The sequence below is a fragment of the Protomyctophum bolini genome, assembly GCF_963924005.1.
Source record: "Protomyctophum bolini genome assembly, chromosome: 12".
In the NCBI taxonomy this organism is placed as follows: Eukaryota; Metazoa; Chordata; class Actinopteri; order Myctophiformes; family Myctophidae; genus Protomyctophum; species Protomyctophum bolini.
In genome coordinates this window covers 17,538,081-17,554,239 of record NC_137873.1, presented here as the reverse complement: position 1 = coordinate 17,554,239, position 16,159 = coordinate 17,538,081, and the positions used below count along the sequence as shown (strand labels likewise).

At 44.1% G+C, this 16,159-nt stretch overlaps 1 protein-coding gene across 1 annotated transcript; it reads right to left on the bottom strand.

Moving 5' to 3' along the window:
- Nucleotides 1-1,687: 1,687 nt before the first annotated feature.
- Nucleotides 1,688-16,049, bottom strand: LOC308325306 (erythroferrone). The gene is made up of 8 exons (XM_080777795.1): nt 15,117-16,049; nt 14,118-14,234; nt 9,870-9,984; nt 7,707-7,834; nt 7,176-7,287; nt 5,476-5,557; nt 4,203-4,281; nt 1,688-2,165 (listed from the first exon to the last, which is right to left on the bottom strand). Exons 1-8 carry the CDS (start codon nt 15,264-15,266, stop codon nt 2,067-2,069), a joined length of 882 nt encoding a protein of 293 aa, XP_080633921.1. The 5' UTR covers nt 15,267-16,049; the 3' UTR covers nt 1,688-2,066.
- Between the last annotated feature and the right edge of the window lie 110 nt (nt 16,050-16,159).

The window sequence follows — 16,159 nt, the reverse complement described above, 5'->3', positions numbered from 1 at the left end:
TGTGTGCCATGTTTACATAATGTGAGTGCTCTTAGCTGTGTGTGCACGCATATGCATGTATGTCATATGTTAGAAATTAGAATGTATCTGCATGTATGCTTATAACTATACTGTGTGTGTGTGTGTGTGTGTGTGTGTGCGTGTGTGTTTGTGTTTCCAGACTATCACGTGGTAAAGTCTGTGTGGTGAGATCTGTCATTATTCTGTCGGCACAAAGCTTGACAACGTACACACCTGACACCCCCAACCGCAGTGTGTGGGTGTGTGCGTGCGTGTGAGGAAATGTGCATGGTTCTGCAAGTGTTTGTGTGTTTGATGATCATAGAAAAAGAGAAAGCGAGAGAGAACGTGCATGTTTCTGCAAATGTGCACACGTGTGTGTGTGCGTGCATGTGCGTGTGTGCACGCGTTTGTGGCTCGGCGCCAAGTGTGAGGCGCCACTTTACGACCACGATGATCTCACCTCAATCCTCAGAAGAACACTGTGTATATTCATGTGTGTGTGTGTGTGTGTGTGTGTGTGTGTGTGTGTGTGTGTGTGTGTGTGTGTGTGTGTGCATACATGTTGGATAATGGGGACAGATAGTGGATGACGGTGTGAATGTCTGTTTAGAAAAGAAAGTATGTAGGCCTACTGTAAGTCTAAGAGGGAAAGAGAGAGATATTCCATATCGCGCAGAAACCTTGTATCTCCATATTTCATATTTTTAAATCTCCAATCACAATGTGTCACGATGCGACTCGTTGAACTTGTAGATTAGCTATTTCCCAATTCTTAAAACTCAATTGTTTGAAACATATACACGAGCTTGTGACTAAACTATGGATCCATTGAAACACCTGTAATCTTTTTTCCATTTCTTGAAAAGTTTTGTACATGCCGACAAAGACAAATATATGCCATTCTGATTGGCTGTGACTGTTCATTCTTCTCCTTCTTATCAGCATAACGTACAATGTACTTCTAATCTAATTCATCAAAGTAGTCCAATTTGTAATTAGCAACACCTGGTGACATAAACGTGATACTGCAGCTGGATGGATGGATGGGTGGGTGGATGGATGAGAATGGAAGTTGTTTCGAATGGAACATTGAATTATTTTGGAGAAATCACAAGTTAACAGCGGGATAATGCACTGTTTAGTACTGCATCTAGCTGTCCTTTTAGTATTTCATTATGTTTTAGTCTTCTTTGGCACGCTAACAAGCAAAAAGAACGCACACCAATGTTGCTGACTACGCTGCAGAAGACTTTAAATGAAGAAAAAGGCTGCACTGCTAGTACCCACAACGCAAAATATTATATTTTAATGAAAGACAACCGTTTTGTCAAGATAAGGTCCTCTTCCAGAAACATTGACGAAGACCTCTAAAAAGGTTGGTTGTCTTTCATTAGTGGAGCCTTTTCTTCTTTTTACCAAGTGGCATTACATTATTGTAAATCAGAACTGGTTCATACCTAGTTAAGTAAAGATGTAATATAAACTACTGGTAACTAAATAAATAAATAAAGTGAGTCAGTTGACTCAGTTCAGCGAAAATATATTATATATTCCAGGTTAGGGTTACACACACACACACACACACACACACACGCACACGCACACGCAACAGAAGGCAATTTGCTAGACATATAAACTCATCAAATAATATATTAATAATAATAATACGTTAATACGTTCAAAGTAATAGAAATGTTTTATTACAAGCAAAAATATTCACAACTTCTCTTTTATTGCATACATATCACATACAAAGTGAATAAATAGGCTATTAATTGTATTGCATGACCTGTTTTTTATGGAGAGTAGCTTTGGTTGACAAAATGGCTGCCCGTATTTGTGTATCATGTCAAAAGTGTGTGTGTGTGTGTGTGTGTGTGTGTGTGTGTGTGTGTGTGTGTGTGTGTGTGTGTGTGTGTGTGTGTGTGTGTGTGTGTGTGTGTGTGTGTGTGTGTGTGTGTGTGTGTGTGTGTGTGTGTGTGTGTGTGTGTGTGTGTGTGTGTGTGTGTGTGTGTGTGTGTGTGTGTGTGTGTGTGTGTGTGTGCGTGCGCGGTCTCTGTGTCTCACACTCCCAGCAGTATTCCAGAGAACAGGGAGTCTTGCAGGACACTGATGGCAGATCCTGTCCCATTGTCCACAAAGACAGACACATACTCCCCCGCCTGTACACACACAGAAATAACAAGACACAGTTAACTTTGCTGTTTTTTCCAAGCTGAGCCCTATTTTTGGATCATTCTGGCCACAAAAATGGGGCGGTACTGGCTCAGGAGGTAGAGCGGCCCCTTGGGAAATGGAAGGTTCCCAGTTCGACCCCAGAGTTGGTGTCGAAGTGTCCTTGAGCAAGACACTGACTGAACCCCTAATTACTTGATGAGCAGCAATTCACTGACAGTTTTCTCATGGATATAATAGAACACTGTCACATTTGAGACGTTTAAGAAACATTCATTAAACAGTAAGCCATGAACTGAGTTCGAACCAAGTTGTCCATCCCAACCATGATCCAAAATGACATTAGCTATAAAACAGAATGCCAGACTGTGCTGCATGAAGAGGAGGAGTAAGCACAACAAGCAGAGAGGGAAGACTAGGTTTACCAACCGTCTCCGGAAATACGCTATCATCCCTTATTTGGAAACTAAAATACGTGCCTCTTATGGAAACGATAAGGGACACACTTACTGTTCCTTATTTTTGGGGGAATCATCTTACAAGTTCAAACAGCTCATATACCTAGGCTATACTACTATAGAACTGGTTGTAAAATATTTACGTAAACTCAATAGATGTTGTAAACTGGACCTGAGTTGTCTCTGTACTTTGATCGCTTTTTCTGTCTTAGCCAAAGCCAAAAAATTGCCAATCTTTTGGCTAATGTTCCTCTCAGAATATGTTTGATTGGGTTCAAGTGGTTAAACTGTGAGATTATCCAGTCAGATTTTATCTTTTTCTGGGGATCCCTTATTGTTCTTACAAATAAGGAACGCCTGGCCAAGGGTCCCTTTGTTGAATTTCAGGTAGTTGGCAACCGTAGGGACTCGGGAGAAGACTAATCTGTTAATATTGTTTGTTTGCCATTCATAAGGAAAATACAGTACATCATAATACCAGCAGCAGTGAATATTGTAGATGAGAAATGCTAGGGGCCAGCCACCCCTCCTGTCAGTGTCAGGGGAAAGGGAAGTGAACCATCAACCTTTCTGTGAACATATTATTACCCAATTGTAGGAAAGCAAGACTTGCCATCTCTGATTTACTTCCCGGAAGCAGGTCGGAGTGTATTCATTATTTCCAATGGAAGAGAAGAAGGTGAACACAGAACAACTCTAGCTCCAAGGTCACTGAACTAAATATTGGACCCAATCGCCACAAGCCACACAATATTCCCAATATTTTTATACTAAAATGACAAATCAGGAGAAAAACTTTACTACTTTATTATCGACCTTTCTCTGTCCCAGCGTGTCTCTCTCTTGAGATCTAGCACCAGTAAACATATGACGTTTGCGAGATCAGACGGCGGCACCCACTTAGACCATATAGGATTTGTGTACCATTTCGCCTCTAGTGGCTCCAATTGGGATGGTCTATCTCCATAAATATTAACATCATTGTTATTACCCAGGCAGCCTGTGTGTGCCTGCAAGGCCATGCCTGCCACCCTGTCACTCTGCAGTCTTGTCACTCTGCACGCCACTCTTACTCCTGTCAGCAGGATGAGCCAGGCAGGCGGGTAATTATGTATAATGGTACAGAGATATGGACTGATCTCTGACGGAGTTGAAAGACAAGTATGTCTGATTGCACACTGCGCGTGTGTGTGTGTGTGTGTGTGTGTGTGTGTGTGTGTGTGTGTGTGTGTGTGTGTGTGTGTGTGTGTTTTCGCCATGTGTAAATATTTGTGCGTATAAGGTAATTATGTGTGCATGCCGTATATGGTGCGTGTGTATGTGTTTGTACCTGTTCCAGCCAAATGTAACCACTTTAAAACCCTATATTTGGGTTGACTGGAGTCCCTCAGGGCTGTATACTAGTAACCTTTACTGTTTTCGCTCTACATTAAAAACAAAAGAAACCTTGCTCAGAATAGCCGATCTACACACAACGCGCCACGCTGCAACACGTTGTGAGCTTGTGGATCCGCTGTGTGTGTGTGTGTGTGTGTGTGTGTGTGTGTGTGTGTGTGTGTGTTGTACCTGTAGATATAATGTTCCTGTCAGGAGAATACTGAAGACTCCTCCATTACTCCCAAGTCCTGTTACTGACTCTACTGACCTACAGACAGGCAGACAGACAGGCAGACAGACTCGTCACTGTACTGACAGACAGACAGACAGACAGACAGACAGACAGACCAATGTGTTTACAGAGACAGAGGATAAAGAGACATGTTGTTTGGAAATAGAGAAATAATTGTGTGTACACTATAGTATACATGTACATATGATGTGTTATTTGAGCTGAACAATATATTGTTATTGTATCGTTATCGAGATATGGAAATGTGAGATAATGAACATTGTTGCAAAGGTAAACCTCTATGGATGATATAATAATCCCGCCAGTCAAGTGTTGCCAGATGTACAATAATTATCATTATTTGTATGATAATTTGACCCTCTGGACGATGTACAATCAATAATTAAAAAAATGTGCAAATGTACGATAATTTCACAAAAAAGGTGTGAACTTCCCTGGCTGCTGATTCGGGATCAGGTTTGACTGACCCTAGATCTGTACTTTCCAGTCTTTCGATTCCAGTTTAAGGCTTTTATTTGTGTAAGGTTCAAGAAGTAGACCACTTCCTGTTTTTCTCACAAAGGAGTCAAGGTTGTTTCGTGAAATTACACCTTATTTGATTATTTCAAATACAATAATGTTAAGCCTCTGGTACGATAATTTAACATTTTCCATCTGGCAACACTGAACACTGCCACCAGATGTAATTAGAATTTAGTTGGAGCCATCATTTTAGGCCAGGAAATATTTAGGACCTTTTCTCCCCAAACTGTTAAAGGTATATTCAGTGATTTCACTTAATTCAAATATCTTTTATTTCGTATTTATTTATGTATTTCTACTATAGAGTGTGCTGACCATATAGGGAGTTCCTCCCTGTCCCCAGTTAACCCCTGGGGTCAAAATAATGTAGGTTTCGTTTTTGGCTAGGGTTAGCCAGCTTTCATCCAATCAGGATGAGATGGGACTTCCTCCAATCATGAGCAACTTGGTGCGGGCCTTGGTGCTGTTGGCCTGCTGTGTCCCCCCGCTGTAGAGCATTGTGCATGTTACCGGGGCAGACCAGGTTGTTTTTTTTTTCAAATCACCTACCGTAAATCACTGAATGCTTCTTTAAGTTTAGTTTTGTCGTTCATGAAACCTATTCGCTGTCAGAGTCAAAGCGAGAATGCCAGAAACTGTGTGTGTGTGTGTGTGTGTGTGTGTGTGTGTGTGTGTGTGTGTACTCACACGTTGCCCTGACAGAGAGATTCGATGCAGATGGAAGCTCTCACACTGTCTCTCTGCCTTGTATGAACCCTGTCACCAGCCTCTACACACACACACACACACACACACACACACACACACACACACACACACACGCACAGTGCACACACGTACATACAGAAACAGTGAGTGCAACTTCTCTCTCTGTCTACTGTGCACTCATGCACACACGAACGCATGCACACACCCCTCACATCTCCACCCTGCTTACCAACCAACTGTGCCTATCTCGGGTCTAACATCTGATAGGTCAAGCCCTCTCAACGGCCATGTCTGATTGGCTTAAGATGTTTGCCCCACCCCCAAACCCAAGAAACTGTTAAAGTAGGCTGGTGCTTCAAAGATCAAAGGGTGCTGAAGAAAAGGCGGTGATCCGAGCACTCCAAAAAGTATTATAAAAAATACTTGCCCTGATGAAGACTCCTTTGTGAGTCGAAACATATTAATATTAATAAAGTACCTTGATTTTATATCCATCCACATTTTCTTTTATACTTTTTTGAGTGCTCGGATCGCCGCCTTCCCAAGAAACTGTTATTGAAGGTCCATTTCAGCTGTAAGTAGACTAGGCAATTAACCCAAAAGACCAGAAAACTCTTAGGATTTAGAACAAGTGGTTTAGAACGGTGGATCAAAAAAATAGCAGATGTACAAGCAACAAGCTCGCAGCGTGTCACTTGCCGTGCCGTGCTGCGAGTTTGTGCTATTTTTGAACATTTTTGGAAAATGTCTGGAAATCTTAGTTTGAATAGTTTATAATGTTTTCTTCTGGGGGTCCCTGCTGGCGCAGAACATTTTCTGAGTTCTGCTGCCAAATGCAATAATTTTGGTGGTTTTTGGCATGAAATAGTTTGAGAACTGATTTAGGAGGCATTTGTAAAATCGGACTCAGGTCTTAATGGATTACTCTTACTCACGTAGGTTCATCAGAATGAGTTTTTAATTATTATTATACTTAAGTAATTATTATTATAAGTAAAAGATATACATATTTTACTTATATATCAAGGAATTGACAGAAAACAATTAGGCCTATACATTTTTCACATTTGACTAAATTAACTGATTAACCATGCACTTAACACCTGTATTATACTTTGCTGTACAATGGAGTGGTTAAATGCGTCCTGTCTGAATTCCAGGCACAATATGGTGGCTGTCATACACGACATGAGAGTTCACGGGAGAAGTGCAGACAGTGGGTGTGTGTGTTTGTGGCGGTTCTAAATCTGGGTTAAGTTGTGGGGTTTTCCTATGGCAGTGAGTGGACAAAGTACTTTCAACCCCAGTGCTTCAGTCAAAGTATATATAGTACAGACACTCCTAGTCAAATATTACCTCACTACGTGAAAGTTCCTCAAGTTTCCATTTGAGTTAAAGTACTGGAGTATACAATTTCAACAATAGTAAGGATGTTTTTATTTACGTTGGAATAGTTTTAATATATTTTTTTAACCCATTAAGACATTAATGACTTTACAAATCGACACTGCTATGTAGTACCGTAGGTGTGTCATTTATTGTTTTGGTGTGACTGGCAGGTGCCAGGCCCACAGTGTTTGTGCCAAGTATGGTGCAGATTGGAGCTATACTGCACCAGTTTGAGTGTAACACAGTGTGGATGGTCACCAGTTTGAGTGTAACACAGTGTGGATGGTCACCTATGAGCAGACTGGCAGTGAGTTGGTAGAAGCCAGAGAGGGGTGCTGTGTAGCGTCCTGTGCTAGAGTTGAAACTCAGACCTCTCTGGAGCCGTTGCTCGGAGTCTGAGGGCTGCAGGGGTCAAAAGGTCACACAGAAAGAAGGGTCACATAAGTCACACTATAGTCTATATAAATGTCCCCTCAAGTTTAGCAAAATTTGACAAAGAGCCATTCTAAAAGTGTGTGTGTGTGTGTGTGTGTGTGTGTGTGTGTGTGTGTGTGTGTGTGTGTGTGTGTGTGTGTGTGTGTGTGTGTGTGTGTGTGTGTGTGTGTGTGTGTGTGTGTGTGTGTGTGTGTGTGTGTGTGTGTGTGTGTGTGTGTGTGTGTGTGTGTGTGTGTGTGTGTGTGTGTGTGTGTGTGTGTGTGTGTGTGTGTGTGTGTGTGTGTGTGTGTGTGTGTGTGTGTGTGTGTGTGTGTGTGTGTGTGTGTGTGTGTGTGTGTGTGTGTGTGTGTGCGCGCGCGCGTGCGTTTGAGCGTGCATGTGTATACCTGGCTGTATGGCTGCAGCTCCAGCAGGCTGCGGCGAGGAACGGCCAGCGAACGCTGGAGGCGGCTGTGGAACACTGTGGATACCCGGGGAGATGTGTCACACAACGTGCATACACCTCCTGCTATCTCTGAGGAGAGGAGAGGATGGGGGAGGGGAGAGGAGAGAGAGAAGAGGGTAGGGGAGAGAGGATAGGATAGGGGAGAGGATGGGGGGTGAGGAGGAGATGGAGGGGGAGAGGAGAGGAGAGAATGATGAATTGAACGATGAGGAGAAAAGAAGAGAAGGAAAGAGAAGAAAAACAACTGAATAAGCAGTTTTGAACTGCGATTATTTTGCTAAAATGTTGGACACGTTGTTTATTCAACTGTGTGTGTGTGTGTGTGTGTGTGTGTGTGTGTGGGTGTGTGCATGCATGCGCGAATTGCATTGTGTATTTATGTGTATTTATTTGAGTGTCTGAGCATATGTTTTAGTTGTGCGTGTGCTGCTTGTACATGTGTAATACATGCAAGGAGAGTGTGTGTGTGTGTGTGTTTGCATGGCGCCACTCTGTTCTACAGTGTGAAAGACTCTTTATGTTGCAGCTCAAACAGCCTGCAGCTCTCAAAGACACAAACACACTGCTGTACTCACCTGGCCAGTGGCCAACACACACACACACACACACACACACACACACACACACACACAAAGTAACAGACACACTAGCAGGTCTGAAGGAATCTGAAGAATTCTTCATCGGAGCCAAGTTACATCCATGCTCCGTAAAATTAGCCTTATTAAGGTCTCTTACACACACACACGCATGCACGCGCACACGCACACACACACACACACACACACACACACACACACACACACACACACACACACACGGTAACCGCAATACACATGTGAGGGCTAACATTGACTTGCTAGTGACAGTGTTTATACAGCCTATAAACATTCAAATGTAGGCCGACACGCACAGGCTGCGTCCAGCAGCTCTGTCATGTGACAATGAACGGATCCCACTGGTTAATGTCAGGGAAGAGATGCTGAGCTGCAATGTACGGTCGCATGCATGCATGCATGCTGCATGCCTATACGTACTATAAGTAGGCATTGTTGCCTTGCATAATCCAGCACTAAAAAACCACAGGCCTTTATGAGTTTGTATGTCATTATCATTGCTTGTGACTTTAAGAATGTGTTTTCTTTCTGTGTTGATTCAGACTGTTAGACAGACTGGCTCCAAGGTTTGTCATTAAGACAGGCTGAGATGTAATGGGTCTTTAAAGACCAGAGTTATTATAGAGTTATTTTTCTAATCTTTGTCTAATCTTTTAAACTATATAGAGTTATTTTTCTAATCTTTTAAACTACCAACCCCACTTTAAAAACAAATCAAAGCTAAACCAAAAACGAATGTAAAATGACAAACTATAATAACCAGAGGCAGGTCACCCCAAAATACACGTTTATTTTCTTAATCTGTCATATCGATTCACCCAGATACTTGTGGTGTGATTTGCTGAGATATTTCTACTGTAGAGGCGTCTGCCATCACCTCAGTACAATGGAGCTCAAAGGCATTTGGTTTGTGGTGGTTTGTGGCGCCACCACTACTGTCTAAGGCGTCTCGTCCATGAGCACTACTGGCACGCTTCCTTCTGTGTGGAGATATACAGCTGGCACTTTGGTAGCAAATAGTTCTCAGTGAGACTGTTCATGAGTGAGTAACCGGGTCAGGGTTTCTTGCAAAAGGATGATCTTGCTTGTCATTTCTTCGGGACGGGGACCGCATGTAATTCCGACGGAGCATTAGTCCGACATGCGTCCGCAGACTATAGCGTCTGCTTGTGGTTATGGTTAGGTTAGGGGAGGAGGTGCGTTGTCATTTGTCGGACCAATGACTAGTCTATATAGAAGTGTATATACGTCTCTAAATGTTTTGATGAATTGGACAAGGTGGACCCTCTTGTAAACAAGTGTAATGCTTTATTGGGTCTTTGTATTGAGTTGTGCTTGAATTGTACTTTAATTCTGCAAACTGTTAATAAATATTTAAATCAATCAATCAATCAATCAATCAATCAATAGAGCAGTATACATGTACGGTAGAGACTGGTATACTGTGTTGGTTCTGGAAGAGGGGTACTGTGTGTGGTGGATCCTTATACCTTTCAGCTTCAAATGGAGATCCTCTATGAGCTGCTGTTGTTGGGGCAGCAGCGGGGCCGGGGGCCCGGGTGGCCCCTGAGGGCCAGGGGGGCCTGGAGGTCCTGGCAGACCATGCTGTAGAAACACAAACGGAACCATTATTCCCCCAAAGAAGAAACGATAACAAAATCAATAAAAGACGATTTCATTTAATATTTCACTCTCCCCTGAAATTGGCAATACTGTAGTTGCCTGAGTTCAGATAATGATTGTTCCTATGGAAGATTTCTGAAGGCTCTATCTGGGAGGCTTTATTTGTTATTTGCTTTATTTGTTGAGGCTCTATCTGGGAATAACAAAGATGGATACGATCAGGAATGAGTAGTACATCCAAGGATGAGATGGAGGCAGAGGACAGGATGAGATGGAGGCAGAGGACAGGAGGAGATGGAGGCAGAGGACAGGAGGAGATGGAGGCAGAGGACAGGAGGAGGCAGAGGACAGGATGAGATGGAGGCAGAGGACAGGATGAGATGGAGGCAGAGGACAGGATGAGATGGAGGCAGAGGACAGGATGAGATGGAGGCAGAGGACAGGAGGAGGCAAAGGACAGGATGAGATGGAGGCAGAGGACAGGAGGAGGCAGAGGACAGGATGAGATGGAGGCAGAGGACAGGAGGAGGCAGAGGACAGGATGAGATGGAGGCAGAGGACAGGATGAGATTGAGGCAGAGGACAGGATGAGATGGAGGCAGAGGACAGGATGAGATTGAGGCAGAGGACAGGATGAGATGGAGGCAGAGGACAGGATGAGATTGAGGCAGAGGACAGGATGAGATGGAGGCAGAGGACAGGATGAGATTGAGGCAGAGGACAGGATGAGATTGAGGCAGAGGACAGGAGGAGATGGAGGTAGAGGACAGGATGAGATGGAGGCAGAGGACAGGATGAGATGGAGGCAGAGGACAGGATGAGATGGAGGCAGAGGACAGGATGAGATGGAGGCAGAGGACAGGATGAGATGGAGGCAGAGGACAGGATGAGATGGAGGCAGAGGACAGGAGGAGATGGAGGCAGAGGACAGGAGGAGATGGAGGCAGAGGACAGGAGGAGATGGAGGCAGAGGACAGGATGAGGAGGAGGTAGAGGACAGGATGAGATGGAGGCAGAGGGCAGGATGAGGAGGAGGCAGACGACAGGAGGAGATGGAGGCAGAGGACAGGATGAGGAGGAGGTAGAGGACAGGATGAGATGGAGGCAGAGGACAGGATGAGGAGGAGGCAGAGGACAGGAGGAGATGGAGGCAGAGGACAGGAGGAGGAGGAGGTAGAGGACAGGATGAGATGGAGGCAGAGGACAGGATGAGATGGAAGCAGAGGACAGGAGGAGATGGAGGCAGAGGACAGGATGAGGATGAGGTAGAGGACAGGATGAGATGGAGGCAGAGGACAGGATGAGGAGGAGGCAGAGGACAGGAGGAGATGGAGGCAGAGGACAGGATGAGGAGGAGGCAGAGGACAGGATGAGGAGGAGGTAGAGGACAGGATGAGATGGAGGCAGAGGACAGGATGAGGAGGAGGCAGAGGACAGGAGGAGATGGAGGCAGAGGACAGGATGAGATGGAGGCAGAGGACAGGATGAGATGGAGGCAGAGGACAGGATGAGATGGAGGCAGAGGACAGGAGGAGATGGAGGCAGAGGACAGGATGAGGAGGAGGTAGAGGACAGGATGAGATGGAGGCAGAGGACAGGATGAGGAGGAGGCAGAGGACAGGAGGAGATGGAGGCAGAGGACAGGATGAGATGGAGGCAGAGGACAGGATGAGATGGAGGCAGAGGACAGGATGAGATGGAGGCAGAGGACAGGAGGAGATGGAGGCAGAGGACAGGATGAGGAGGAGGTAGAGGACAGGATGAGATGGAGGCAGAGGACAGGATGAGGAGGAGGCAGAGGACAGGAGGAGATGGAGGCAGAGGACAGGATGAGATGGAGGCAGAGGACAGGAGGAGATGGAGGCAGAGGACAGGATGAGGAGGAGGTAGAGGACAGGATGAGGAGGAGGCCGATGATTCACTGTGGCAACCCCTGAAGGGAACAGCCGGAAGGAAAAGAAGAATATTATGCAAGGTTACTCTTGCTCTTGGCAAATATTTATAGTGAAATATGCTTATGGGTGGACAAATGTCTTTGCTTCAAATTTACTCCCACACGCTGTGGCTCTGAACACCATCTACATTTACGTTTAATACCATGTAGTGAATAACCAGCTTCCTGCAGGAATTCACTGCATGGTATTAAACAGGGCAAGGTTCATCATCCAAACTGGCCACAACGCCTCGATGTGAGCTTGTAGATCTGCTATTTTCTAAATATTTATCTGTGAGAACTGAGTCAAACTAAATGTAACTCCGACAATTCCAAGTGCTTGTCAGGGTGGGGGTTGTCAGTTAAAATTAGATTGTTTTTGGGGGTTGTGGCCTGAAAAGCTTGAGAACCACTTGTCTAGACCACTGTTTCCCAAGCAGTCTGATGGAACCTGTTTGTGGGTCAAGGACTATTTTGTATGGGTCACTATTGAAAGAATCACACCCGTGTGAAGTGAGGGGCGCTAATATATTAAAGTCTAATGTTGATTAGGTGATGTAATGGTGATGTAAAACAAACGGTGCAAACACAAACATTAAACACCATTAAAAGGATCCCTGGCTAATAAGACAAATATGCCTTAAAATATTATACTTATACTAAAATATTTAAAACACATTAAATATTTTATTTCTTTCATAAATAAAGAATCTTTCAAGTTGATGATGTCATATGCCCATGTGTGGTCTAGCCCTATGGAATTATAGAATACATATGCTAATAAAAAACAACTTAATACTTCCTAAAGTTAATATGAGCATCAAAGCAATGTTTAAAATATTTTGTATTAGCACATGCTTTCCATAATTCCATAAGGCTGGACCACACATGAACATCAACTTGCGACAAGAGCAGTCCCTATTGATTGAAAGATTCTCTATTTATGAAAGAAATAAAATATTTAAGGTGTTTTTATAATGGGAAAGTATAATGTTTTAAGACATATTTGTCTCATTAGCCAGGGATCACAATAAAGAGACAATATGACGTAAATGACACATTATGACGTAAATTTCCCCTTGTCAATGCGTTTACAAAAAAAAAAAAAAACTAAAGACAAACAAAACATATATATATTTTGTACATTTAAAAATCACAAACAGACAAAGCTGGACATAGGAGGGGCTATGTAAAACTCCCTAAATTAAAAAGAATAGATAATTAAAGTGATAATATTTCATAGATATAATATATAGATGTCTCATTGGTCGCTGCAGTTCGTTGGAGCGACCTGTAAGTCAAGCGGAAGTGCTGAAGGCACGCTTTTGTCGCTGCCACTCAAGTGACTACTGGCCAATCACAGCACGTCTTTTCCGGGACTTCCGTTTACATTGCCAAAGCAAGTGCCACTGGGAAAGAGGGAGTCGCGCCTCTGATTAGCCTATTAAACGCCCCCTTCCGTTACGTACCAAGGAATCTCGGGAAAGCTAGCCTCCATGTTGCCTTCCCTCGAGATAGACACGTCTACCTTTATATGTCTATGCTTGATTCAGTATTCAGATATTTGATATTAATTTTATCAGACACGAAGTTACAAACCCATTGTAACTTCAAACTCAAATCAAAATTCAAATATCGAAATACTGAATCAAGCAACTTAAAAACTGTCTGCGGTGTTCATAAAAGCCTGAGTAGATAATAGATCATAAAATGAACCAAAGTTGATAATAGATTATCTACATTCTACAAGCGTGCGGTGCGAAGTGACTTGTTCAGAGGTTGTAGATCTGCTGTTTTCGCTAGTTTGGGTCCCGGGCAAACGTCTAGTTTGGGGTCTGTTTGGGTCTTTAGCAAAAAGGTTTGGGGACCACTGGTCTGGACAACTCACTGCTGTAACAAAACAGGACTACGCAGTTGTGGCTCTGACTACGTGGAGCAGGAACATGAGCCCTTTCATCACCGACAATGTCCTCCTGGACCAGGCAATGACCATCCACCTCTAATGACAGTTGAAAGAAGCCAGAGACTTCTAATACATGTATGGGCTTTCATGGGCAAACTTAGAGTGAGGAAGGCTAAAAGTGAGGACTTGCGTTTAGTATTAGTACTAGTAGTACGAGCAAGTGGGAGTAGGAGTAGTATTAGTATTATGTATATTATAATAGTAATATAGTGCACTGACCTTGGATACTCTCTTGGATGGTTTGCTCCTCTTGTTGTCTCCTTTGTTGGAGTTCTTTCTGAAGAACAGCCACGAGCTTTGAGGAGATACTCTGGATAGGTCCGGAGACACCGTCTCCTAGGAGACACCGTCCATAACCACGGAGACCAGGAGAAGCCATTGTTAAAAAACGTAACAGTCACAATGCAAGAAGGTTCTGTCAAAGCCCTGATGAATAAAACAGCCATTAATGTAACGTATTAATTTAAATTGATGGGTACCTAAAGAGACAAGAGTAACCTTGTTCCAGCCTTTTCTCGTTTCCCATTCACATGGAGAAAAGCCTGGTAAAGAATTAGGATATAGCACAAAGTGTTTATAGGGTGGCACTTCCGTTGTTGTTTGTTGTTGATGTTTTATTACTTGAAACTAAATTAATTTCATGCCCTGGGAATGTATACATACTGTATCCACACATGCAGCCTCAACTTAACTTTGGGACAGTAACTTGTGTATGCTACTTCCGCTTTGACACTTTCACTAGCACTTCTTGCCCAGTGTCTTTAAGGAGGCTGCAGTGCCATGAATGTAGTACTTTTTCAGTTTTTATTTGTCTAAAAGGAATTTGCATTACTCCTCTAGACCTGAAAATGTAAGGATATCATGCCCACGAGTATGTTTTGTTTCATTGTGTAAGCTGAAAGCAACTCAAACAAATGGGCGAGTAAAAAGAAACTGGACTTATTACGTTTCAGGACTCTCAGATGTACTTCATAATCATATTAGGGGCATGAGTCATGACACCCCGGGCTGACTTTGTAGTTTAGTTACAGCTCAGGTTAAAAACTAGACACAAAATGACATGTTTTGAGCTTGTAGATCTGCTACTTTTGCTATTTTTTCAATTTGATTCTTGAAACTTTGAACCAATATATATCACAATGTATCACACTAGCCAGTAGAACAATCTTCAAGTTCATGTACTGTTATGTATATCAGTTGAACCATCACGGGACCTACCGGGCTCTCTGTACCAGCTGTGTTGCTCTCTTGGCTCTCTGTGGCGCCGGCCATCTCCAACACCATCACCAACCCCACCAGGACCGGCAGCCACAGCAGAGCTCTCAACCCACCCACACTGGCCCTTCCCTGGGCCAGGCCGGCCAGCATGCTGGGGGGAGAGCCGGACACCAAGCTTATTAGTCCTCCTTCAGAAACGTGTCAAGGTCTTTTTTTTGGGGGGGGACGGGGGACGGGACGGACGTCTCTAGGAGAACCTACAGTACAAGGTCACCATTCTGCTCCTTGGAGGAGGTGACACCCTCTGGGTTCTGTAACTTTTGTCCTTTTTGATCCAAGCGGAGACGTTAGGATCCTGGACGTGTCACTGCCAGTGCCCTCTGCGGTGAAGATGTGATGGCCTTTGTGGAGGTGACGTGTCAGGTCGAAGATGGGGGGGCTCGTCCGTTGTCCGTGGTGTGGTGGGACGTGCTCCTCAGAGGACATGGATGTCCTCGTTGTCCTCCACTGTCTGTCACTCAAAAGGGAACGTGTGTCGGTCACACTGGATCCACAGCTCCTGGAATATCCTCTATCTCCGTCTTTTCTGTGTCCAGTGTCCTTCAGTGAACTTCTTGTAATGTCCAGCCTGTCAGTCTTACTGTGGTGCGTGCGTGCGTGCGTGTGTGAGTGAGTGTGTAAGGGCGTGCGCATGTGTGTGCTCGTACACATGCGTGCACACTGTGGGTGGTATATGAGCACTGTGTTCCTTCTCTTCTCTCTGGCCAATTCTCCAACTTCTCTCACTCACGCTTTCCACTCGTGTGTTTGTGTGTGTGTGTGTGTGTGTGTGTGTGTGTCAGTCCTTTGATGTCTGTTGACTGCGATTTTCAGCCAAACTTTCTCTTCTCTTCTCCTTTTCTCTACCTTCCTGCCTCCTCTGCAGTTCTCTTTCCCTCAGCTCTTCTCTCTCTTCTCACCGCCTGTCATTTATATCTCCCCATTTCAAGACTCCTCCCTCCCCCAACTCCTCCCTGACCCCCCCCCTCTCCCCCTCTCTCTCT

What these genes read in the sequence shown, in the direction of transcription:
- LOC308325306 (XM_080777795.1), bottom strand. Translation starts at nt 15,266, where the DNA reads ATGCTGGCCGGCCTGGCCCAGGGAAGGGCCAGTGTGGGTGGGTTGAGA. An exon ending in TCTCCATTTGAAGCTGAAAG is followed by an intron (nt 7,835 to 9,869) that starts GTATAAGGATCC and finishes TCCTCTCCTCAG; the next exon opens with AGATAGCAGGAGGTGTATGC. An exon ending in AGCTGCAGCCATACAGCCAG is followed by an intron (nt 7,288 to 7,706) that starts GTATACACATGC and finishes TGACCCCTGCAG; the next exon opens with CCCTCAGACTCCGAGCAACG.